Below are 24864 nucleotides of genomic sequence, written 5' to 3'. Positions count from 1 at the left end.
TCCCCCCGTCGCCGCCGCCGCCTCCTTCCCTCCCCCCGCCCGCTTGCCCGGCCGGCGCCGGGCCCCGGATGCAAGAGGCCGGCGGAGGGACGTCATTGTTCCCCGACGGGCTGAAACAGGAGGCGGAGCGGGCCGGGCTGAGGTGGGGGCTGCGGCGAGGGGGACCCGGCAGCGCCGAGTCGAGCGGGGCCGAGCCAGGTAATGGGGCCGGGGGGAGCGGCGGGCCCGGCACGGCCCGGCAGCGCCGCGTGCGCCTCCCGCCTGGAAATCAATGGGCCGGGGGGAGGGGCCGGCCCGGGAAAAGGAAGGGGAAGCGCCCGGCGGCAGCCGCCGGCTCGGCTCGGCCCGACCCACCCCACCCCGCCGGGCGCTCGTCCGCTGCCCCGCGGGCGGCCGGAGGGGGTGGGACCACCGGGCGGGGCGGGGCGCCGCTCCCGGCACCCGGCACAGCGATACAGCGGCACAGCGACCCAGCCCCGCGCCGTCGCCGCCCTCCGGGCCGCCGGGACCGGCCGTCTCCCGCCGCTTTCTGTTACGCGCCGGGTCCCGCCCGCCGCCTGCCTCTCCGTCCTCCTTCCGCCGCCGGCGTGCGGACCCGGCACCGCGTCCCGCGTCCGGGAGGGTTTCGCGTCGCCCAAATGCCGCGCGGCGGCGCCCCGTTGTTCCCGCCCGGCACGGAGCCGGCCGCCCTCACGCCCCGCCGCCGCCCGCGCGGGGGGTCCCGGCTCGCCTCGCCGCCCCACCCCCCCGGCGCCGTGGAACCTGGCCCCGCCTTCCCCGCCCCGTTGCCATGGTCACTGTCTCTCCGATGGGCGAGCCCTTCCCCGCTCCAGCCGCCGTCAGGCCGTGAAGCGCGGGTACGGACGAGGGAAGGGAAAGGAAGCGGAGCCGGGCCGGGAGGGCGGGCGTTGGGGCGGCACTCCGGCGGGGCAGGGCGGTGCGGGCCGCGGGGAGCTGCCGGGGGCGGGCGGACGGCGGAGGGCGGAGGGGCCGCGCGGCCGTTGCCTCGCGGGCGTTTGCGGCCGTACCCCCACGGCTCGTTTTGTTCCGTGCGCGCGTACTGCTTTTTACAGCCGCTGCCGAAAACGTTCATTTTGCAATAAGACGCGCCGTGAGCGCTCCCTCGGTGCTGTGTACAAAGCCTTAAGCCGTGACTTAGGATCACAGCATCATCGCGGTTGGCGGAGATCGCCCGCTCCCATCCGCGCCCCGGCCCCGCAGCGCCACATCCCGCGGCCGCTCCGCTCTCTCCTCTCGGGACGGGGCAGCGCCTCCGGCGTTACCTGAACCGCTGACGTCTGATTTCCTTCTCAGTGTGTTGAGGAAAAGTCCGCTGAGGCGAAAGTGCAGAGATAACACCTGAAACGCAAAGCGTGTCCGTTTATGTTCGGAGTGGTGTAGGAGCAGAGCGCGTATGTACGTATCTGTAGGATACCGGAAAAGGAAACGCTGCCGATATCGATAGTTTTACTACTCCTGTCAGAGAGGTGTCGTGGCCAGATTAGAAATCGATGTATTTTGAAAAAGCGTACCTGCTTAATCGGTTCTGACGCTGACGCCCGCTGCCGTGTGCTGTCTGTATGTAACAATGGAGCCCGGGGGGGCCGAGTGGAAGCTTTGCCTCGCGGTCACTGCAGCGCTCCCGGTTTGTGTGCAGTAATGTTCTTCCGTTTCGGTGCGGGTTTGATTCTGTTTCTTGTCCCTCAAATAGGTTTTAAATACGTTGTTGAAACATTTTCCCTTTCAATCAGAAAAAAAGGAGATGTCACTGGTATCTGCAGTTTGAAGACTGGATCTTATCTGAAAGTCACTGAGCCCAGGCGCTGCCGCCTTAGTCTTCCCGTAGGACAAGGATGCCTTCGTTTCTCAGTTAAATGAATTTTTTAGTTTTGCATATTGTTTTCTTTGAAATGGAAAATGTATATGGAGTGGGTTTGAGATGAATGTTTAACTGAAGATTTAAAGAGAGAAATATGTAATTAGAGGCTATGCACACAAGCTGTCATTTCTGGGACTCAAAGAAGTTCTCAAATTTACTGTGCTTTGTTCATTGTATCATAAATCTAATAAATAGCAAACAACTTTTGCCATAAATCTGAAGCCACTTCACGCTGTTCTGTCACTCCAGTGTAAGGAACGAGCTGATGGTTTAACCCCCCCTAGGTTGGTTCCCTACACCTAACGTATGTGCTGCAGTAGGACAGCAGCAATCATTTACCCATAGACGGTGATAACTCCTCACGTCAGTGTTCAGCTCCTTACTGCATATACACAATTACACGTCTTTAACGTGGTGTCATCTTGAAACCTAAGCAGCGTTTCAGAAAGGACTTTAAATCAGTTATTGACATCATCCTTGAGGGCTGAGGGTCTGTTTTATCGTTTCCTTTTCATAGCTTACATTCCTCTGTTGTTTTACAGCAGGAAAATACAACTTTACAAAGTGGAACTGAAACAGATAGCCCAAAAAGCATCTAAGTTTCCAGTTTATAGTAGGAGTTGTGAGTCTGGTAGGTGCAAAATAGCACGAGTACTGCTGTCAGAGCTATACCCAAAGCAGTATTTCATGGAGGGGCCAAAGAAACTCCAGCAGCAAGAAGTGCATGGGCATTTTCTTGCTCTCCTTTCCCAAGATTTATCTGGGCGTTGAGGCTCAGAGGTATGCAGCTCCCAGGAGTGCAGTGAGGCCGAGCATCTCCTCCTGAATCTTAGCATGGCAGGGCATGGATGTCCCTCTGCTTACAGCTCCTCCTGGCTGGGAAAGCACACCTCGTGGTACTGACCCAACTGCCCTCACAGACTGACTCAGAATCACTAACTGATGTGAGAACAGTGTGTAACAGCTGTTATAGAATAGTATTTAAAAGCCATTATTATAGAATTGCAAGAAACCCCTTGTGATTGATGCAGTAGACAGCGAGATAGAAAATTAGTGCTGGAAAGAAAGTAAAAAAGTAGCAGCTAAATGCAATTACTTTTGTGCACACAGAACAGAAACAGGCAGGCTTTGAAGTCGTGGTGCTCTAACACCAGCAAGAGGTGAATAACTGGTTGCCCTCAGAGAATGCCATGTACATTTTTATATTAAAAAAAAAAAAACAACACACATAACTGTAATAGATTGAAATCCCTTGAAAGTGAAAATGCCATCAGTCTCCAGTTGTGCAGGAGTTGAGGTAGAGTCGATAGAGTTTGGATAGAAATTTGATTTTGCATGTTTGGGGTTTTCTTTAAGTCCTTTACATTAGCCATTCAATTCTTCGGGCTATTTATTTGAGATTAAGTGACAGAATTTATTCTTTTCTTTGCATAGCGCTGACGTTCTTATGTCAACCAGCATTTCTGTCTCTGTTGCAGATATGAACAATGACCATAGTTAAGCCAAAATCTTCTAAGTCTAAAAAATCCTCATCGAGGCGATCTGGTAAATCCAAGAAGCCCAGTGCTAAAAATATGAAGTCACGCACTGCAAATTGGGGCCGGATACCACCTGCAAAAGATCCGAACCAGGTCTCTGTGAACCAAGGACGTGGAGGTGCTATTTATTGTAGGTCATCCGAAAAATCTAAACCTTTTGCCCTTAGAGATTTAGGTAAGTGTGCTCTGTTATAGTGCCTCCATTTTCTTCAAAGTAAAACAAAAGTAGGAAATGCAGTTCTTACTTGTTGCACTGATGTGAAATGGGACTGCCGGGGATAAAGGCTCCAACAGTAGGTTTCAAGTTAGTGAGTTCACTAAGACAGCTGAAGCAGATCGGTGTCGCAGAACCTGATCTTGATATATTTACAGTCTATGCTGAAGTATGGGGATAATTTTTAATGCGCAGATTCATCCATGTCTTTTTGTTTTGCAAAGAAAAGTGTGCTTTGCTGTTGCCATGCACAAGTTTCTGAATGATAACAGTGCTCGGGGAAAGATCTGATACCTATAGGGCTGTCTCCTCTGATAGTTACTTGTTTTTACGTTGTCCTTCCATTTATTGCCATATAGTTTCAAAATCCGAAATTAATTTGATTAATGAGTAGCTGTAGATGGAAAGGAACTTGGCATTAGTTAGTAAAATCAGAATGATAATTTGTTTTGCCTTGGAAAAGTTAAAAAGGATGAATAAATGTGGATTTTCTCCAACACAGTGTGTTGACCAGCAAATTGGAGTGGCGATATTAAAGCTGTCCATAAGCCTTTCTGGTTTGGATTATTGTTGGTTCTTGTGGGTGCTCCTGCAGAATGCTATTGTTTAAATATTTGTTTTTTAAACAAGCAAAAAGCCCTTATGTTTTAAAATACAACTTTCTTGCAGTCATTAATGATGGAATTGCTCCACCACAAAGGATTCTTTTTCCACCTGAGAAGATTTGTATGGATTGGCAGCAAACACAAAATGTTGGAGTTGGACTCTTCAATCTTGGCAATACGTGCTTTATTAATTCTGCTCTACAGTGTTTGACCTACACACCCCCGTTAGCCAACTACATGCTCTCCCTTGAGCACACCCAGTCGTGTGAGTACTTTGTAACACCATTTGAAATCTGTGGGACAGCTCTGAGGTTGAAATAGCAACAGTGATTCTGTGAAGAAACTGTACTTGTCTGGTTTTACCTGTAGAAGTTGGCTTTGAACATTGTATTAACAGTGGGCTCAGAGCAGCATATGGAGTGATTTTGCATTTAATGAAGCATGGTGAGAAAGAAAAAAAAAAGAAAAGATGATTTCTTACTTCGTATAAATAATGAAATGCATTGGAAAATAATGCATTTCATGAACATTTGGCATTTGGGCTTCCTGCCGGTAGAAAGGTGATAAAACTTAGGGTGCTGGCATCACAGATTCTTAGTCTTCACAGCCTGTATTCCGTAGTACGCTATGCTGGAATAAATGGTGTGATCACTGTTGACCCAGCTGAAAAACAACAACAGCAAAAACAACAAAAAACTCTCTGTAGAAAGCAGTCTGAGCTGGGCTCTTACCAACTCAAGTAGAAATTTCTGTAGGACTGTATTAAAGTGTAGGCTGATTTCATCCTAAATAAAGTCTTGTATTTTCTATACTCTTTTCTTTGAATTTTATACTTGAATTTATTTAAGCCTAGGAGACTCTTATCATGCCTGTATATGTGTGCATTTACAAAGGCACCTGTATGCTTTCTAATCTGCTATCTTAGTATTTATTCCTAGGAATTTAAGTGTTTCCTTACCGTATGTAAAAATTGTTTCAATTAAGAATCTCTTTGAAAAAAGGAGGGCAGAAGTACTATAACATCCATTACTTTCATCTTTCCTTTCTCCCAAAGGATTCTTAGCTCTACCAAGAAGCTCACCTGACAGCAATGTGCTGAAAATAACACACGTTCTCTTAATGCTGCATCATCAGTGTCAAATATTCTCTCCTCATGTCTATGTCTGGAGTTCATGTTCCTGTCAGCCTTTAAAAAAAATGACTTTTCAGTAGTTTTTTAGATTTCTCATCAGAAAATGCATTTTAGTACGGGCTTGGTGGATATTTTTACTCTGTGTATAGAGTTCTGTGTAACAAAATGTCACAAGACTGCTGGGATATCGGCATCTTAGGAGAACAGAATGGAGCATGGATGTTGTGTCCTCAGTTAAGATTTATTTATTTGTAGCTATGTATATATCACTAGACTGGCATGCTTTCTTCTTTCACCACTCAGGCAATTATCAAGGCTTTTGCATGATGTGCACTATGGAAACTCACATTAACCGAGTCCTGTGTTGTGCTCACGATGCCATCAAGCCTGCATTTGTTGTCCATGAACTTAAACGTAAGTGATTTCAGATGTTTTTCTTTTTTGATATCTTTTAATATTTGAGGACGATGCGTACAAATAGTTTTGTTATTATATGGAAGAGAAGTTTTAGAAATATAGTTTTCTTTCACTTTTATATGAGGTAAATATTATAACCCTTTTATTTATTAGGAATTGGAAAACATTTCCGTTTTGGCGCTCAGGAAGACGCGCACGAGTTCTTACGCTTCACTGTTGATGCTATGCAGCAAGCCTGTTTGCATGGATGTACCATGTAAGCATAAGTGAATTACCTTCTGTATGTTCTCTAGCACTTTTTTGTTCTTTATTCACTGTCATAAAGTCTATGCCTATGGCTTTCATAAAACTCTTTGAAAAGTTCATTCTGTACCTCAAATCTTCTGAGGTGTGATTATCATTTATTTCCAGATTAGACAGATCTTCTCAAGCAACCACCATCATTCATCAAATATTTGGAGGATTTCTAAGATCCAGAGGTACTTTAAAACAATATTACTCTCCTTGGAACTGATCTGTATCTTTCATAGTAAAGCACTTTGTGGTGTGACTCAAGCAGTATGTATCGTTAGTTGGACATTGGGCAGTTAGTCTCTTATACATGTTAAAAAAGCATTTGTTGTGTTTTGTTTTTTTTTAATCCAGTAAAGTGCTTGAACTGCAAAGCAGTTTCGGATACATACGAGGCATTCCTTGATATACCTCTGGATATAAAGGTAAGATGTTTTGTAGATATAGTTCAAGATGTCTAAATACATGTACAACTGTCTAAAGTAAACTCATTCAACTTAAAAAACATATGTTGTTAAAACAAGAGCCGAGTGGTGACTGGGAAGTGGATTGGATCTTCACATCTGCATTGGCTTTACGCTGGAAGAATACATACTGTATTCACACAAATGATGATACTGTTGTACTTCTTTGTTGTTCTACCTCAATATAAATGTAATGACTAGACTGATTAGTTTGATGGTCCCCATTATTGATGACAAAGTACACTGCAGATGCTGTCTGTGGTATTGCAAAAGTTTCAAAGTAAGATCACTTTCAAATGAGGTATGTGCTGAGCATATTCTTTCTGCTTCTTTCTTCACAGTGCTTGCTGGTTCATAGTAGATCTCCTAAGTATGAATTAGCAAGATTCTCTCATAAACTACTAGTAAGTCTTTGGAACTTTGACTTAATGCTCTTCTTTCTTACCTCTCCAGACAGTTTCATCTGTTACCAAAGCTCTAGAACAATTTGTGAAACCCGAACAGCTGGACGGTGAAAATTGCTATAAATGTAGCAAGTAAGATTACTACTAGTTACATATTCATACTAGATACTGGATTAATGTACTGCATGAATTAGACCATAAGCTACTTTTTTACTTCATTTGGAAATGATGAGACACAGCTCCTTTGTTGTTGTTTTCGCTTCATTTTGTATAAAGAATTAATGCAGTTAAATAATTCAAAACTTGAAAGTAATACATATTTTGTAAATGTAAGAAGTGAAGCCATTAGCTGACATTATTTTATTCAAGCGTTGTCTGCTCTGTAGCTTGTCAGGCCTCCTAGATGTGTGTTCTGAGCTGAAATATTCCTATTGCCAGAAGCTAAAAGATGTCTGCTTCAGCTCATTGCTTCTTATCAGAGAGCTGTGGACAGTAATTTGGGATGGAAGGCAACAGCAGGTTCCTGAAGATCCTAGCATTCCCTGGGAAACAAAGTTAGACTTAGTCTCAGTGAGTGCGAGCTGGCTCCATGATAAGTCATGTTAGCAGCCTCTGCTGGCTCTCAGTACAGTGCCTTGAACAGTTCTTGAAATGTAAGATGTGGACCACTGCTGTCTCAAATGAGCCACCTTCCACCTAACTTTCACTTGGTGAAAGCGTATCAAGTTAAGATATGAAAAACATTTCTGTGTATGTGAGAAGTAATTGAACGTCTGTATGATATAGTTTGGCAAAACAACTTGTTATTCAAACATACACTCAGGAAAGCAAAGTTTGCCAGGTTCATTTCTGTAGGATTTCTGTCTGATCCTTCCAAATGCAAAATGCAGTGTCTGCTTTTTGTTGTTGGAAAACTGAAAGAAAATTAGTATGTTGAATGAAGAGCATCCAATAGGTTGTTAAAGTAATTTAACCCTGAGTTCATTTTAGTCTGTGGATCCTAGACAGCAACATGTATAAGCACCTCACATCTGAATTGCACAGCCCTTCATTAACGTGCTCTGGGTCACACGTGAAGCTAGGATTCTCAGTCTTTTTGTGAATTTAGAAAGAACAGCCTTGTGCACGTACAGTACCTTGTCCTCTGCTTATAAGCTATCTTATTCCTTTAATTTTTTTGCAATTGACATTTGTCTTTTCATTTTTTTTTTTTTCTAGTAAAGGTGACTGCCTTAAAACTCTGTATCTAATTATGGTTTTCATGGAATGTTATAAAATGCTTGGATTTTTTTGTTTATTTTGAAGAAGGGGTTCTTCTTTGATCTTAGGCATTCTCCTCTGGTTTGGAACTCTCTGCCTTGTATTTTGACAGCAGAATTTGAAAAGAGGCACTTTTATTCTTTCTTTTTATTAGCTATCAACAGTACTTTTCTTGATGAAGTCTTTGTGCTAGTTGTTCTATTTCGCTGCTTGCACTGTAGATCTAGATCCTACCTTTGAGTGGGCAATGTACCAAACTTAAAATTAACAATTGTGTTCCAAAGAGTTGCAGATGGTTTCAGTGTCTTTCTAGGCAACATCAGTACATAAAGACATCTCCCTCCTGTAGAATGACTCTGTGCTTCTCTTGTATTTTTGATGTTGATAGATGATCTATTTTGGAAATGATTTGCTGTAACTAGTCCTGAGGACTGAGGCTCCCTTGTTCCACTTTCAGTATTTGTATTTCACTAGAAAGCTGAAAGTTTATCCAGGACATGAGTTCCAAGTAGCCATTTTTGTGTAACAAGAAATGGTACCTTGCCTTACCATCCAGTGCTATAACCTAGTGACAGATTCCTGTTCATGCTGCACTCTGAGCTGTTGTGAAGCCTTTTCTTTTAGGCATAACAAAAGTACATGTTCAGACATTTGTTTGGCTATCAAAAGAAAATGGTCTAAATCCTTTATTTTTTTGTTCTGTAGAGATGCCCTCTTATATCCTGCTATCTTCTCTGTATTAACAAACCTGAAAAGCAGTGTATGGATTTATGAAAGAAAAAAAACGTATTATGCAAGTAAATATCATTCAAATAGCATAAGCATCTGTGAGACGTCAGAACTTGTTTGATTTGGGGGAAAAAAAAAGAATGTTTTTAAACAGCTGTCTGTGCTTGTTTTTAAGATGCAAGAAGATGGTGCCAGCATCAAAGAGATTTACAATACATCGCTCTTCCAATGTTCTCACGATATCACTGAAAAGATTTGCAAATTTCACGGGTGGAAAAATCAACAAGGTATATTTAGAGCTGCAGTACTACTTTATCGTCTTGGAATTGGACATTTCCAAAGGCCAGATATTCAGAGTGCCCCTCTGCTGCCATCTGTCACATGGCAACAGCATGTCACGGAGTGCTGGTGGGAAGGTTCAGCCTCTGCTGCCATCCCAACAACAGCCACCTCCGACATTGTGGGCTGACATCATAAAACAGGAGGCATTACTTTTGGAGTAACCCTTGTAATTCTCGTCTTTGTTTTTTGGAAATGTTGTTCCCAGGCTAGTTTCCCAAGCTAGCCAAAATGAACTATTTGGAGATAATGTTTGTATCTTCTTGTTCTCTCTTTAGGAAGTAAAATACCCTGAGTATTTGGATCTTCGAGCTTATATGTCTCAATCAATTGGAGAACCACTCATTTATGCCTTATATGCCGTTTTAGTACATAGTGGTGTCAATTCTCATGCCGGACACTATTTCTGCTTCATAAAGGTAGATATCAACATCATTCGAGCACGGTAAAATTTGTGCTGGTAAACCAGTTAAAGTGTTATTGGTAACCATTGTTTCTAGAGCAGAAGATTTCACTATATGCTTGTGTATATGTTGTTCTGTGGTGTCCCATTAGGGATTTCATTTGGAAAACAAGCAGTTATCTAAAGATACCATTGTCCTTACTTGCAGGCTGCTGATGGACTTTGGTATCAGATGAATGATGCTTCAGTAGTGCAAAGTAACATCAAAACAGTTCTTGGTCAGCAAGCTTATTTACTGTTTTATATCAGGTAATAACAAACATTAAAATGTGTTCAGAACATGTTTACTTTCCTGTTATTTACATTTTTCTTCTTTTCAAGTATTTTTCTTTCTGTTCTAGGAAAATACTATTGGTATAATTCAGTTCTGTCTAACCTGAAACTCCCTCTCATTTATTAGTGTTTGTTGCTTGGCCTTAAACTGCTGCTCTGTGCAAATTGCTATGTAGCTGTTACGTGTAGCTGGCTAATTTAGAAAAAGGGAGAAAGTGAGGTGGTAAGTAGTGTTAAGACTGAGTTAGTACTCTGAAAGGGATTATAGGAAAGCCATTATCTATTTTTTAGTTCGTAGTCTTGTTTAAGTCTTCCATACATGACTTCTGTGTCCTATAAACTATTCCTCTAAAACTACTGGGTAGGATTTAATCCAACAGTAGGCTGAAAGACAAACTCTAAACTAAGATCACTGCTCTTTTCTGAAGGCGCTACGATTTGACACTTGGAGAACGTGCTTTTTACTTACCAGCACCGTCTTATCCCCGTTCATTCCTTGGCCAGAGGGGGACTAATAGTAAGCAGGCTGGCTTTATGGGACCACGACTTCCTCCTCATATGATTAAGGTAATTTAGGAGAGTAGGGAAGGTGGGTGGGGAGCAGATAATGGCACGAAATTGGTAGTGGAGTGTGGGATTTTTATTTGTTTTCAGCATCTTAGTTTTATTTTCCTTCCCACTGTGCAGCTTTCTTCACAGTTCTTATGCTACTATTTAAATAGTGTGCTAATGCTTAAATAATTAAGAGAATATTTTTCCTAGCAGTGTCACTTTAGGTGAGACAGTGAAATCCATTTGTCTTATATCTGACCACCAGAACAATTATTTTGGGGTTTTCAGGGTATGTTTAAAGGGGAAAATAAGTGTATTTGGGAATAGCTTTCCACAGTGTTGTTTGAATGGGTTTCAAAAGTGACATTCATTTGAAAGTATTATGCAGTAAAAGGAAACTAGGAAGTAACCATTTATTGGACTTGCCTTTGTATTTGAAGTGTGGTGTTCCTTCCTTTGTAGGTGTTTAGATAACTTGCATTTATCCATCTTGCAATCTCTTCTTTTTAAACACAGAATTCAAGTCGTTTAAATGGAAATGGATCTTTAAAAGAGGATCCCAATACAGTTGGTGTCACCTTAAAAAGGCCATCTTCAGCTCCACCCACAGCTTGTGTTCAAAACTGGGCCATTACCAGGCCTTCCATTACTGACCCATCAAAAAAACAGAAGATCACTATCAGTATTCATAACAAATTGCCTGCACGTCAGACCGTGTCACAGCCTGACTGTCTCCGTGCTCTGGAGGAGGAGGAGGAGCTAAACAAGTCTGTTCCTTCGTTCACAGTTACAAATTCTTCTGCAGCAGAGTCTACCTCAAATGCATCTACAATGTTATTTGCTACTAATATTTCAGAAGTTCCGGATGAAATTTTTGTTGAGCCAGTGGTGAATGGAAATCCTAAACTCAGCTCTGATAACATGGTCTCTTATGGTACAGAATCTTCAGGAAAACCTGAGGACGAGTCTTCAAAGGGCTTATTTACAAGGAATTGCAACATTATATCTTCTAATGGAATTTTGATTGGAAAGGTCTGTACACTGCAGAACTCCTATTCTTCGTGTCAGAATGCTGAAGAGGAAAGATCCAAACATGAGCTGCCAAAAAATGATTCACTAAATGGTGCTAATAGTTTAGATAATGAACCTAAAGAAAATGGACTGAAACTTGATGATTCCAGTTGCCAAGTCCCACCTGTTAAACCTTCCGAAATGTTATTTCCTAAAACCAATGGAGTGCTTGAAACAGTAAGTTATGTTTTTTCCATCTAGAATGTCTCACATATGATGTATTCAGGTTCTTTAATGTTATCCCATTATAATTTGCAGAGCTGAACTAATATTAGAACATACCAACTTAAGTATAGTTAAGATAAAACTTAATAAATTTCATAAAATATATTTTGGGGGGCAAGCTGGAATTACATGTAAAGTGTAGCTGGCACATATAACTCAAAGCAATCTTGCTTACATTTAATGTAGAAATTCTGAAAACACTAGTCTGCAATACTGCTACAAATACCACTTTTTTCTGCCTGTTAATTTCTACTTTTTAATTGTAGATGCCTATAGCTTTGTCTCCAGACCCTCAAGAGATAATCTTAGATTCCTTTACATACGGCCAGTTGAACAGCTTGTCAGAGGAAATAAGGTAAAATGAAAACTGTTTGATTACAAGATTTATGCTACTTGTTCATGGTTTTACCTGCCTACATACTCTTTAATTGGAAGGTGTAAGTCAGTAAGAGAATTCTATTCCATATGTCTAGTGTTATGAGCAGAACTGGTGATCAGCACAGGTTGGCACCCCGTAGAAAACTTCTGTTTCTTCATAGAATGTTTTTCCATTTTCCTCCACTGTCTGTAGAAATGTTGTCTGTTTCTCCTTTTTTACAGCACTAGCATGTGTAAATGTAAATTTTCATCTCCTGCTCTCTCATTTGGGAGACAGCGAGAAATCTGTGTTTCAATTGTTGTTTCTTCTAGTTGGAATGGGAGAGCAGATCAGTTTTGGCTATTGATGGTAGTCAGAGCAGCAAGTGGAAACAGACAGATGTGTTGGGCTTTTCTGTTTGTTTGTCTTATTGCAATGCAATCACAAGCAAGATGGAAAAAAAGCACTTTTTCTGAGAGCTGAGGAGGGTGTAATAATCACAATATAAGTGTTTGAATTGAGTGTCTTAAAGAGGGTTCCAGTAGCCATGAGGTTTTTGGTGGGTGCGTTGTGGTTGGTCTGTTGTTTCACATAACAGAATTTTACTTTTTACATTCATCTCTTTTAACAAAAGTGTTTTTTTGTTTTGTTTTTTTTTGGTTTTTTTTGGTGCAGTGTCCCTGGACCTCAGAAATCTTCTGAGAACGATTCTCTTATGGAAACAGTAGTGATGGAAGCGCTGTTGGTCTATGAAGAATCCAGGAAACTTCCCTGTGACTTGAGCTGTGAGGCTGGGAATCTTTTTATTCAATCAGATTCTGAAACCATTTCTACCAAAGAAGTTGTTGCTGAAAGTATTATGACAAAAGCTGATAATGCACAACTCAATATCAATGGTCAGCACAAGGTTAGGAAAAGATCCTTGGACACTGAAGATGAATTCCTTGAAAATTTTGAGTCTGAAGACAGTGATGACAAAGACAAACCTAGAAGATCAAAAGAACCTGATCTCATTTCAAAAGAAAATCCTTTGTATATCAAAGGGTCTCCTGAGACTGAAGAGGAATTAGGACAGGCTTCCTCTATAAAGTCTGATGTTGAATGTAGTTCTAAAAAACCTGCATGTCTGGATACTGCAGATAAATGCCAAGATACAAAGGACATATCTAATAACTATGTAGAAGTACCACCTGTTAATGACTCTTCTATTACAAAGCTGGATAAAGTTTTGGAGAGTCAATTTTCTAGAGAAAATGAGGGACCAACTAATAGGAATTGTGAAGAAAATAAGCATAGGAAAAAAGATAAACATATATATGAGTCTAAAAAAACTGACAAAGAGCACTACCGAAGAAAAAGAGAACACTCTGATACAGAGGAGAGAGAGAAGCAAAACAGCAAACCAGATGGTCATTCCCACAAGAGGAGGTGCTCTCGTAGTGTGGAAACAAATAAGCAAAATCGTCGTAAGCAGGATTATTGCAATGGAAACAAATACAGATCTTCCTATACCGAAAGAAGCAGCCCTGATGTCAGCAGAAACTCAGGGAAATATTCTCATTACAGATCTCGAAGCAGAGGACGAGAACAAGGTAGGAATAGATACTACCATTCCAAAGGAGAGAGAACTTGGAGCAGAGAAAGGTACTATCAAGATGAACCCTGGAGATGGCAAAAATGCAGACACTACAATGATTACTATTATTCTCATGCAAAAGGAGATAGTCGAGAAAGAAAGTTCTCCCATTACAATAAAGATTTTGACAGATCAAGTCAAGCTTACAGCAGGTCACATAAGGATTATCATTACAAAAGCAGACGGCCTCACCACTCACTCTCTAGAGAGGAGGATGTACGTCACTTTAGCAGCCACAGAGCGGACTCCCGGCACTGTTCAGTACCTCAGCAGCAATCTGAGAAGTATTCTTATGAAAGACATATACTTCCACCTGTGTTAACTCATTTACGTTTTGAGGACTCTTCCCCAAAAAATGAAAAACAAAGCTACAGAAAAAGGAAATATGCAGACAGCAGTGAAAGTGAAACAGAAAGGAAAAGCAGAAAGATAGAAAAAGAGGTTTTGGATGATGAAAAGATGAAAAAATACAAGAAAGTCAAGAAGAAAAAGAAGTCCAAAGATAAACATCGAGAGAAGGATTACAAGTAAGCAAGGATTCCAGCATACTCAGCAATCTTTTCCTAATTCTTTTCTGGGTGTTTCTCATATCTTCCTTTTTTTTTTTTTTCATTGTTTCTAACTTAGTTTTATAGCATGATCAGGCTGGGGACCATGTTATTAGGTTGATCGATTGAAGATAGGAAAGATATTGCTGAATTGTATTACAACACTATATTTGGACCACATAGTTAGAGTCACATCTGCATACCATTCTTGAATAGTTAAAACAGTTTTTTCAATAGCATATGTTCCAGAACTAGCCAATGTTAGCGATTCGTTTACAAAACAGGATCTATTGTCCTTCAATCTGAGGGCTTAAGTTTGCTGCATCTAAAGTTAGATGTGCACAAAGTACCACAAAATAGCTGACACGCTGCAAATCATCACCTGTGGTAAAATAAATAACATTTCGTGTATGCATCAAGTGCCACATCTTTTTTCTATTTTTAACTTGCATGTTTCCTTCAGACTTTATGATTCGGATTTCTCTGTGCTCCACTTTGACAATGACAATCGCAGACGTAAGAAAAAAAAGAAAAAGAAGAAACACATCAGGAAATTGAAAGGCTTCTTGGAATATTTAGATCCTCGTTTCCTGAAGAAAACATGGGAGAAGGAAGGATCTTGCTCTCCTGCTGACTGTTTACGTGAGCAATACAGAAATGAGGGCAGTAAACAACCCGACAAGGAAGGGAAGCCTTCTTCCTGTGCCAGTGAAATCGAGAACTACATCTCCACTGCATCCAAAGAGTATATTAAAGGTAAGGGGCCCCTGGACGCTTAGAGAATTCTTTCTTAATTCATATAGAGATTATTAAAACCATCTTTAAATGCTTGCTGCAATCTTTGTAGTATGTACAGTCCAAATAGTCTGCACAAACATTTAAGGAGAAGGAAGAGCTTAATAGGCAGTTTTTTTTTTTCCCCTATGCTTGAAGGATCGCTAGGACAAAGTCTGAAGTAAAGAGGTGGAGAAACAAATCTTTTGGGTTTAAATTTGAAGGTTAAATGGTGAACAGGAGGGAGAGATGTAAGATATCATATTAGATTCAGTCCAACTAACTGGAAAAAATAAGGAAGCTGAGTAGTTGAGAGGGGAGAGGAGTCTTCCAGGTTGGTACTGCTGTATTAAAACAACATCTTCCTAAAAAAGACTGCCAGAATAATTTGTTTAAATAATAGACTATTCAGCTTTATTGTAAGACAGAACTAGTGCTGACTGCTTATTCAGAGTAACTTAAGTTGGTGGTAATACTGACACAGTTTTGTTTCAGATGTAGATCTGCCTTCTAAATGCACTGAATTCACAGTTCTTAACCCCCCAGAGAACCCTTTACGATGTAACGCCTGGAAAATATGTTAAATTCCTGCTGTTGTTTTACTTCTCGTTGAGTTCTTTTTCCTATTAGTATGGGGTTAAAGTACAAAGAAACAGGCTGACAACATAGCTGCTTCCACACTTTTAGTATAAAAAAGTCAAGTTTGTATTTAGTTTTCTATACAGAGAGTACCAAACTGAGTCCCTGATTGAATTCATGCTGAGCTCTGTTCTTCTCATCATCCTGACCTGGACTCTCAGTAGATAATACAGGTTAAATTAATTAGCTCTAGTGTTATATGATGAAGACTGCACACTGCAACAAATTCAGCCTCTAAACATCAAATGTGACAACATTTTCCACCAGTTAAACAGAGTATGTGTTATTTAAAAACAACCTTAGATGCCTGCTACTGACATGAGGTCACAGGCCCAGTTACTCAGGTATTTTAATAAGCACTTGCAATAGGATAAATTGCTGCATCAATTAGCATCATTTGATTTAGTTGTAGGACTATAGAGATATGCTGATTCAGCAGGGCTGTAAAGTTTCTAAAGGTTCACTTTTTTTTTAATGTAGTCATACATAATCCAAATATTTGTGTGTACAGGGTAGCAATACTCTGAAAAATACCAGCTGCATTACTGGCAAGACTGCATCTGCTCTTAAAATCGATCTCCCTCCCCATCCAAATCTGTTTGCCTCTTATAGGTAACGGAAGTAATCTCTGAAGAAGATAGCTTGCTATCAAAGCCAAGCTTCATCTTGAACTTTGACATTTTATACCTACCCATAGTTATCAGTTATCTTAACAATCCCTGGCAATCCTTTTCAATAATAGTCCAGGGTTGAAAATGCCATCCTGTCACAGGAAGCAAAGGAATTAACTCTTTGGATAGGGATGTAAGTTGCCACAGTCAGTGGATTCAGGCACTGCAAAGTTTCCCGGGTGAAGTGCAGTTGTTGAGGAACACGTCTGTGTTTTAAGACGCTGACAACCGGAAGTTTTAATCTAAAGATAGGATGTTTTGGAGGAGGCTGTCTGACCACACATTACCGTAACCTTTAACATTATATCTGTCCCTTTGTTGAGAAAAAGAGATGAGGACAATCACTGTTGTAAAAAACAGATTTGTTATGATGGTAATGTCAAAGAAATCCCAATTGTACTAAGTTTGAAGTACCTCTGTTCTAGTTGATCAATCAGGAACAACAGCACAGGTGACAGTGCATCTCCTCTCACGCTCTTCTGGCTCCAGTGAATTCTCCGGCCAGCAGATGGCAAACTTTTTTTTTTTCTACACTAATCAAAAATAGAGTAAGAAGGTGTAGTGAAGGACTGAGAAGGACTTGTTAGGTTGTGCCTTTCACCTGGACTCGTGTTACTGTGAATAAATGAGTAAGAATGGAAATGCCTGGTGAAATCTTGTGGCTTAAGGAGAGTGCAGATAGAAGGGGGAAGTTTTAAAGCCCTTGTTTTCCTGTTTTCCTATGTTCTCTAGCAAGTTTCTGAAAGCTTCTGGTTTTTTGGCTGAGATTTGATCAGCTTGACCACAAGATCATTAATAAAACAAGGATGCTGTCTAAGCAAACCTTCAGATAAGATGTGCCCTTTGCTGTTAAAGCATTGTCCTAATATTCTGTGCAGTTAGCAGAGTTGTTAGCATAGGACTGAAATAGAGGCACTTCTCTGTGAGGCTCTCGGGGAGCCTTTCCCAGTCCGTTCAGCCCTGCAGTCACAGAGCTGATCAAACTGCACACAGCTTCAGGACTTCTGCATCTAGAAGTAGGAGCAGCGAGGCAGGCAGCTGCACCTTGAGTCTCACAGCGGGGAATGATGTTTCTTCTCTTTGTCTTTCAGATGCGGATTACTGATTGAAGCCTTCAGTACTCAAACAAAACTAAACTTCAGTACTCAAACTAACCTAAACTTCAATACTCAAACTTCAATACCCAAACTAAACCAACCATCAAAGCCACCAACTTTTCACCATCAAAGACAAACTCTTTCCACCATCAGAACCAACTGCTTTAGCCATCCCAATGCTCCCATCAGTGACTTTAACCATCAAAAGCATCCAAATGCTCCCATCAGTGACTTTAACCATCAAAAGCATCCAAATGCTCCCATCAGTGACTTTAACCATCAAAAGCATCCAACGCTCCCATCAGTGACTTTAACCATCAAAAGCATCCAACGCTCCCATCAGTGACTTTAACCATCAATCCAGACCAAGACCTTTAGCCATCAACACCGACAACTCAACATTATCAAAACAACGCTAACCATCAAAGCTTAGAATTTATCAAAACGGTAACGTTACCATCGAAACAAAACCCAATCATAAGTGGTGCTTCAGATTTCTGTGAAGAATTTTACCATGAAAGAACTTTTTTTTAGTTTTTAACTTGAGACTTTCTTTTTTAAAATGTACTTCTAATCCAAAAGAGTGGAAACTTTCTACAACTGCTGGACATTGTAAATTACCATGTGAATCTCACTGAAACTAATGCCCTGGAATAGAACATCTCAAATGCTGCTTAATTACAGACTCAGGTTGATTGTGTGTTATTCATGTAATGTTACTCCAAGTTAGACATCTGGTGCAAGAGCGACCAGGAAAACCACGGAATTATAAAATCTGCAACTGACAGTCTGTATATTTAATTTAAAGACTTATTTAAGATTTCTCAAGCTCTCCAACAACTGCAGAGTTCTGCAAGAGCTTCATCCTTTTTCTGTGACGTCTGACACTAGAAACTAATTTACTTCACATCTTAATTACACTCAAGATCGGAAGAAAGTGTTCTGGTTTTCAGCAAGCGGAACGTAACCATCAGAATATGCAGTTCTGAATGTATCTCTCAGACTATTTGTATACTCCCATATGTTTTTATTACATTTTTTTATAGTGTCACTTGTCTCAAGTCTCAGTTGTTTGTTTCGTCTCTAAGGTTTCTAGTTACAGACAAATTCATACTGTGATTTTATTTTTTATTATTAAATGCTATCAAACTGTGATGCACTTATTATTCACTGGTCCTGCATCAGGAGATGAGTGGGGAACCTGTATTAAATACAGTTCATCTGAATAATCTGTCTGGTTTATACAAGCTGTGTTGTTCAGAGATGTCTAAAGTTTGATCTTTGTTTTTTTAAAGATAAAAAGCACTTGCCCCACTGTAAATATATAGCATGTAAAATTTATATAGTATATAAATACAGCAAAGTTAAAGTGAATTTTTACTTGAGTTATTTAACATGCAATATGTCATGTGAATTGACAGCTTACCGAGTGTGTTTGATAATCAAGAAATCAGATCTTCCTTTTGGTGGTAGTGAGAAGATGCTGTCGGTGTGCCCAGAGAAGATAAGTAATGGGGACTTCAGCTGCCTACACGAGGACGCAGAAGTCTTTCTTCTCTGGAGTTAGAAGCTTCCAAAAGCGGGCAGCAGGTCGGAAGCTCAGCAGTAGCTTCCTGCTCTGTGCAGCACTAAGGGAGGAGCGAGGTTGCGTTTTACTAAATACTTTAAGTGAGATTTTGGTACGTGGAGAACACCGTAAAGCCAAACCATAAGTGTACCCTGCATAATGTTCCTATGGCAACAGTTATGTGAAGTTACATAAAGTAACGTGACAAAGAAAACACGCACCTGTCCTGTATCTGCCTTTTTTTTTCCTCTTTTGTCCTTTGGCTCTGAGGTTTGGTGTCTCGTCTCTGTCCGATGAACAGCCCTGGGCTGGATGTCTGAACGGAGTGCGGCAGCAGCCTGCTGTGTGTGCTCCGGCACCGCTGGGGCTGCAGGAGCTCCGGGAGCCGCACGGCGCGGTGGAGGCAGCGACCCAACAGGCGGGAGCTCCGCGCTGAGCCACCGCGGTGCCACTGCTGCCAGCACGGCTCGGTGCCCGCCCAGCAGAGACGGGTGCTGCTGCACGCGTGTGACTGAGATTCAGGGAAAGGACGTGCAAAGCCTTCCCTTCCCTTGGAGTGGTTCTCAAAGGACATGGAAGTCTCTAGCTCCTCACGAATCAGCGCCTGTAGCGTACTTTATGAAATAGATTCTGCAGTGGAAGGAAGGTTTTTCCTCTCCTTAGCCTGATCACTTAAGTTGTCCCTAAAAGAATGGCACTTAAAGAGCAGTTAGAATCCATCTGTAAAATCAAATCTTAATCTCTACGGAAAAAAAAAACCTTGAGCCATTAACTTGCAGGTATTCCTGGTAAGTGGAGGCTGTGTAATAGCAAACAGTGCCACGGTTTGCTTTTGAGAAAGCCGCCTTGCAGAAACAATGGCCCCCGTTGATATTCATGGCCGTTTGTGAACATTTATGGAGATGGAACAGGGCTGTGAGCACGGCCAGGGCTGCGTTTCAGCGGCAGTGACAGATCACCTCTGCTGGCACAGATTTCTGTGAGAGCAGCATGCAGGCCCTCGTTCATCACTGGCAAAAATGCATAACTGATGGTGGTGACTGTTGAAAAACAGTGGTTTGTAGCTGAGAATTTGCTCTATCAAAGATCGATTGGCCTTCCAAGCTGCAGGAGCACACTGCTGGCTCACGGTCAGTTCTTCATCCACCAGGACCCCCAGGTCCTCCCACAGGGCTACTCTCAAGTTCCTAGTCTGTGTCTGGGGATTAATCCCCAGTGATAATCAGAAGCACATGTTAAAAACACTCTTTGGTGCTAATTTGGGGCTAAAGGAAAAGTACTTCCATTGGAAACAAGCGAGCTAGCTCACAGGGAGCAGCCCATCCCCTCAACCAAAGTCCCAAATCTGAGACGGCTGAAATTTAGATAAGGAACACGCACAAAAGACTAAAGTACAGTCCTGATAGCAGCCAGGACTTTACAGCACAGCAGAGACAGGCACTCCATGATTCACTGAACTGATAGTGACTTTCCTCTGCTTGAGAGAGCTTCGCTGCCCGTCTCCTGCTCTTTGTGCTCATTGTCCCAGGTCCGGCTGCTTGTCACTCCCCTTCCCTGGAACCCCTGACACACAACAGGTCTGTGAGCAGCCGTGCCACGGAGGCACCATCAGAACTCAGTTATGTAGGCATACCAAGGCCTTCTGGAGGAATCTGCTTTTGTCAAGATTTATTTTCTGCTGCACATTAACCCACTGAATCCCTCCACTTTACCATAAGCCGTTGTTCACCTCAAACCAGATTCACAAGCAGGAATCACAGGTAATAATCCCAGCCCTGGCACCGCACTGCCCCACCAAGCGGGTGCTGTCACACCTGCTTGCCTGAGCTTACTTTCTCCACCAGTTACCTTCTGCTCAGTTTAAAAGGTTTGCACATTTTAATTAAAGATAAAGCAATTTCTTCAGTCACTGATCTACGCAAAACATGTATGAGAAGATGGGAGACAGCACGTCCAGCCTCATGGCAGATCGCTCTACAAAAAAACAACAGATGCCCCAAATGTCAAATGCGGGGACAGATCCCATCTGAAATGGGATCCCAAAACCTTTCTGATGTTGCAGTCAGCTGAAATTTCTTACGATCCATCCAAAGGAACAAGTGAAAAAGCCTCCTGCATCTCCACGGTCATTTTTCAGACCCTACATTTTGAAACCGCCTCAGAGAATGTCACGCGGCAGCCTGGGGGAATCAGAGCTGGGAGGAGAAGGAATTTCTGCCTCACCGCAGCTCAGCTGGGATCCGCAGAGCCCAACGCCAGCAGTTCACAAGCAGTGCTTGTGTGCCCAGGCCCTCTGGCATAGCCCCACTCTCATATTTAGGGCACCAGCGGTGAGCCATTCCAGAAACCAATATAAACTCCTTCTCAAAGGACTCAGATGCTCTCTGGCAAGTTTTCCTACTCGGTGTATGTTAATCCCATGCGTGGCACCAATGTCCAAATCGTCAGAGTAAACAGATAGGTGCTTAATTTTAAGCATGAGCACACCCCATATAATGGAGTTTTTGCTCAAACCCAAATGCTTTCTTGGAACAAGGCTGTTTTATTTCATCCCCTTCACCCGAAGTTCTTACAGAAACCTTTGTCTTTTTTAAAAACTATATTTTCCATTTGTTATTGTTTTCTCATTTTAGAAATCCTATTTTCTCTTTCGGTTACATTTTTAAATGTTTCATCCCCAAGAAGGCATGCAGGTCCCAGGCTGTTCAAACCTCCCTGCAAGGGAACAGCTTCAGGAGAGGGAGCGACCAAGAAAGGGTGCGAGAGCTACGCTGAGCCCAAAGGCCCTGAGACAAAACGGGGTAACCAGAAGGCAAAGCTATCAGACCTATCTCCACAAGTCTGCAGAGCACTGGATTTTGGGGTGCCTCACAACTGCTGAGGACCCGATGCACCACATGGCCTTCCCATCCTACCACGAGCAAGGGGAGGAAAACCGTTTCCCAGAAGGCTGCATAGGCGTTGCTGAGCAAACCAAACCTGTCTGGTGAGCTTTTTGGAAAGGTGCAACAGTGTTTCGTCAGAGCCGCCTTTCAGAGCTTTCAAACAAATACCTGGCTGTGTGTATTAACATTTTGATGGCTCTTCCTGAGCTAACAGCAGCGTGATGGGAAAATAAAGCATTTACAATAGTTGGTGTGCACAGCAGAAGGGCTCCCTTTAAAGATTAGCAAACAAGATTTCTCAAATGATCCAAGACCAAAACAGAAGTTCTCATTTACCAACGCTGGACGTGAATGTCTGAGCGGCACTAAGAGAAACCGCAGTGCATGCAGGGGGCCCTGGGGGCCTTTAATGCAGCACCACAGCGCTCCATCGCTGCCCCAGGCCTCACTGCCCACCTCTGCTCCCCAGCACGACAAGGCTGCAGCCGTGATCCCCAGCACAGCCCTGCCCGGGCCCACAGCGCCGTGCCACGGGACGCTCACCCCACTGGTGTCCCCACTGAGGTTGTGCCATCAAAGAAATTACCCAAAGTTACATGTAACACTTCAGCCCCGGGCTATCACATCCCCTGGAAAAGCAAGAGGTGGAGAGAGGCTTTGGTGGTGGTTTTCCAATGCTTTTGTGAGGTCCCTGTTGCCACGCTCAGATCCCTGGCTCGCACCGTGTGCTTAAATCCTGCAGCACTGTCCATCTCACACCCTGCTAACACCACAAAGCCCTGGAGCCCGAAGGGTCGTCTTTTCTTCATCAAAGGTTTCTCTTTTTGAAATACAAGTACCAAGGAGCCTCACAAAGAAAGCCAGACCTCCACAAAAGGCCTTTCAAAATGCCTCCTGCCCATGCCAGGCTTACCCTGGGCCTGGGCATGGCCCCTTTCAGTACCTCCAACCCACAGGCACCTGTTCACACCAACAGTAGATTTTTAGATTCTCAAACCAAAAAAGCAGCAGCATTTCCTTTGAAGTCAGCGGGTTTCGCTATGTATGGTCTGATGACTTAGCCTGAGAAAACAAATCACTTGTGAAACAACCACAGAAATAAATTCTGCAACATCTGGCACATCGTACAGGAGGGTCCTCAGCCCACAGAGCCACATTAAAAGTCCCCCTGAAGGTGATCATTTGTGTCGCACTGCAGAATTTCCTAACGTGGGGACACAGAGGTGAGTTTGCTGTGAGATGCGGCCCCTGGAGCTGCACAGTAGAGTATCTGACACCACAGAACTCACACTTCAATTTGTTCCTAGGAGAACAGCAAGTGTTCCATTATCTGTTCTTCATAACTGAGCAACAGAAGACAATTAACTCGTCTGAGCACACACATCAACTTCTGTTTTGTAAAACAGAACAAAACAAAGAAGCATCCTGTGGTAAATGGTCAGAAATGCTTTTAAAAACAGTGCAATAAATAGCATTAGTTTGAAACCTCCTGATAACACCTTCTCAAAGGGCTTTCAACTGGTGTTTGTTTTAACACCTTTGGGTGGTTTCTGTCTTCTTTTTAAATCCTCTTTGGCTCACACGTCATTATAAATAACTACATTTGAATGCTCAGGATCTGTTGATTAAAACCAGAAGTCTAATGGTGATAACACCACCCAAGTGGAACACAGAGCAATGTCATCCTGGAAGGCTAAGGAAGGCGAGGGCCAAGAAAAGCTTCATCCAAACTCATCATTGGAGGCTGCAGGGTTTCGGGCAGCCTCTGCTCCTTCCTTACACATCTTCGGAAATTGTATGGGTGCATCAGGTCGGCGTGCTGATGCTGGATGTAACAGCAGAGGAAAAGCTGTTCATAACAATGAGTGCTTATTAAAGTACATTTCTTTATAAAAATGCATTAGAACAAAGACGTACATCTATCAGCCTCACCTTCTGACATTTTCTGCGTCTCAGCAAGAAAATACATATAGAGACAGGGCACTACTGTTTTAGCTGTCATTAACAATTCATCCAGACAAAAAATTATGGTGTCTGTGTCCTCCAGCAGCCAGAGCTGGGACCTCTTCCAGAGAGGTCCCAAGGACCTCTATTATCTACCCCCTTCCCCGCTCTTTCTCCAGGCTGCCTACCGCCCCTGAGCACACACCACTCCAAGCACTTACCTGGGCAGAAGATGCAGGATCATTTAGGTTGGAAAAGACCTTCAAGATCACCAAGATCACCAAGATCACCTGTCTGACATACACCTGCCCACGATCTGCCCTTCATGCCTTGACTGGAGAGGCCACGTGGTGCCAAGACAGCACACAGTGCGGCGGGGAGCGAGAGGTGGCCACAGGACTACAGCCACCTCAGCAGCACGGCTCCTGACCCCTGCTGTCACTGAGGCAGCAGGCACATTCACAACAGGTACTACCGAGGCATCAGTACATTAGCATTGCACTCGTCACTCCTTGTTTTCTTGCCTGTTTGCACAGTGCAAGCATCTCGTGCTTGCTGTAGGAAAGTGGTGTTCAAGGATGGTTTAGGAAGTGCTTCATGAGTGTTTTTAATAAGACCAGACACCTGTTTCCATTGGCACCGAGGTATTCTGATGCTTTCAGACCTGGCTCAGTGTGCGAGCAGTTCAGCTGCAGGCCAGAGAATGCAGCCTCTCAGGGCCTTGGCTCAAGACAGACACTGAAAAAAGCTAACCTGCAGTTACGTTTCCGGACACTATTTTAACATCCGTATGTTTGGAAGCATCCAAAATGCTATCATTTGCCAATCATGAGCACTAGATAGAAAACAGGTTTTTATCTTAAATGCAAACAGTTTTAAAAACAATCAG

At 42.7% G+C, this 24864-nt stretch overlaps 1 protein-coding gene across 19 annotated transcripts; it reads left to right on the top strand.

Moving 5' to 3' along the window:
• Window positions 1-37: 37 nt before the first annotated feature.
• Window positions 38-19362, top strand: USP42 (ubiquitin specific peptidase 42). 19 transcript variants are annotated; one of them, XM_046900897.1, is made up of 19 exons: window positions 38-198; window positions 1315-1416; window positions 1752-1869; window positions 3358-3592; window positions 4301-4501; window positions 5672-5782; window positions 5939-6041; window positions 6197-6264; window positions 6431-6501; window positions 6994-7076; window positions 9109-9220; window positions 9551-9691; window positions 9884-9984; window positions 10437-10575; window positions 11077-11808; window positions 12123-12211; window positions 12890-14377; window positions 14862-15154; window positions 17574-19362. In XM_046900897.1, exons 4-19 carry the CDS (start codon window positions 3367-3369, stop codon window positions 17585-17587), a joined length of 3972 nt encoding a protein of 1323 aa, XP_046756853.1. In that variant the 5' UTR covers window positions 38-198; window positions 1315-1416; window positions 1752-1869; window positions 3358-3366; the 3' UTR covers window positions 17588-19362. The 19 variants fall into 19 exon arrangements, with proteins under 19 accessions (XP_046756853.1, XP_046756850.1, XP_046756848.1 ...); XM_046900894.1 differs by having other exon boundaries at window positions 1712-1869; XM_046900892.1 differs by having other exon boundaries at window positions 38-857.
• The last annotated feature ends 5502 nt before the right edge of the window (window positions 19363-24864 follow it).

This window comes from Gallus gallus, chromosome 14 (genome assembly GCF_016699485.2).
Source record: "Gallus gallus isolate bGalGal1 chromosome 14, bGalGal1.mat.broiler.GRCg7b, whole genome shotgun sequence".
NCBI lineage: Eukaryota > Metazoa > Chordata > Aves > Galliformes > Phasianidae > Gallus > Gallus gallus.
This window is presented reverse-complemented; position numbering and strand designations above follow the sequence as displayed.

Coding starts and splice junctions, on each gene's coding strand:
- USP42 (XM_015294266.4), top strand. CDS start 3,367: ATGACCATAGTTAAGCCAAAATCTTCTAAGTCTAAAAAATCCTCATCG. Junction 9,221..9,550: donor CGGGTGGAAAAATCAACAAG/GTATATTTAGAG, acceptor TTCTCTCTTTAG/GAAGTAAAATACCCTGAGTA. Junction 12,212..12,889: donor AGCTTGTCAGAGGAAATAAG/GTAAAATGAAAA, acceptor TTTTTGGTGCAG/TGTCCCTGGACCTCAGAAAT.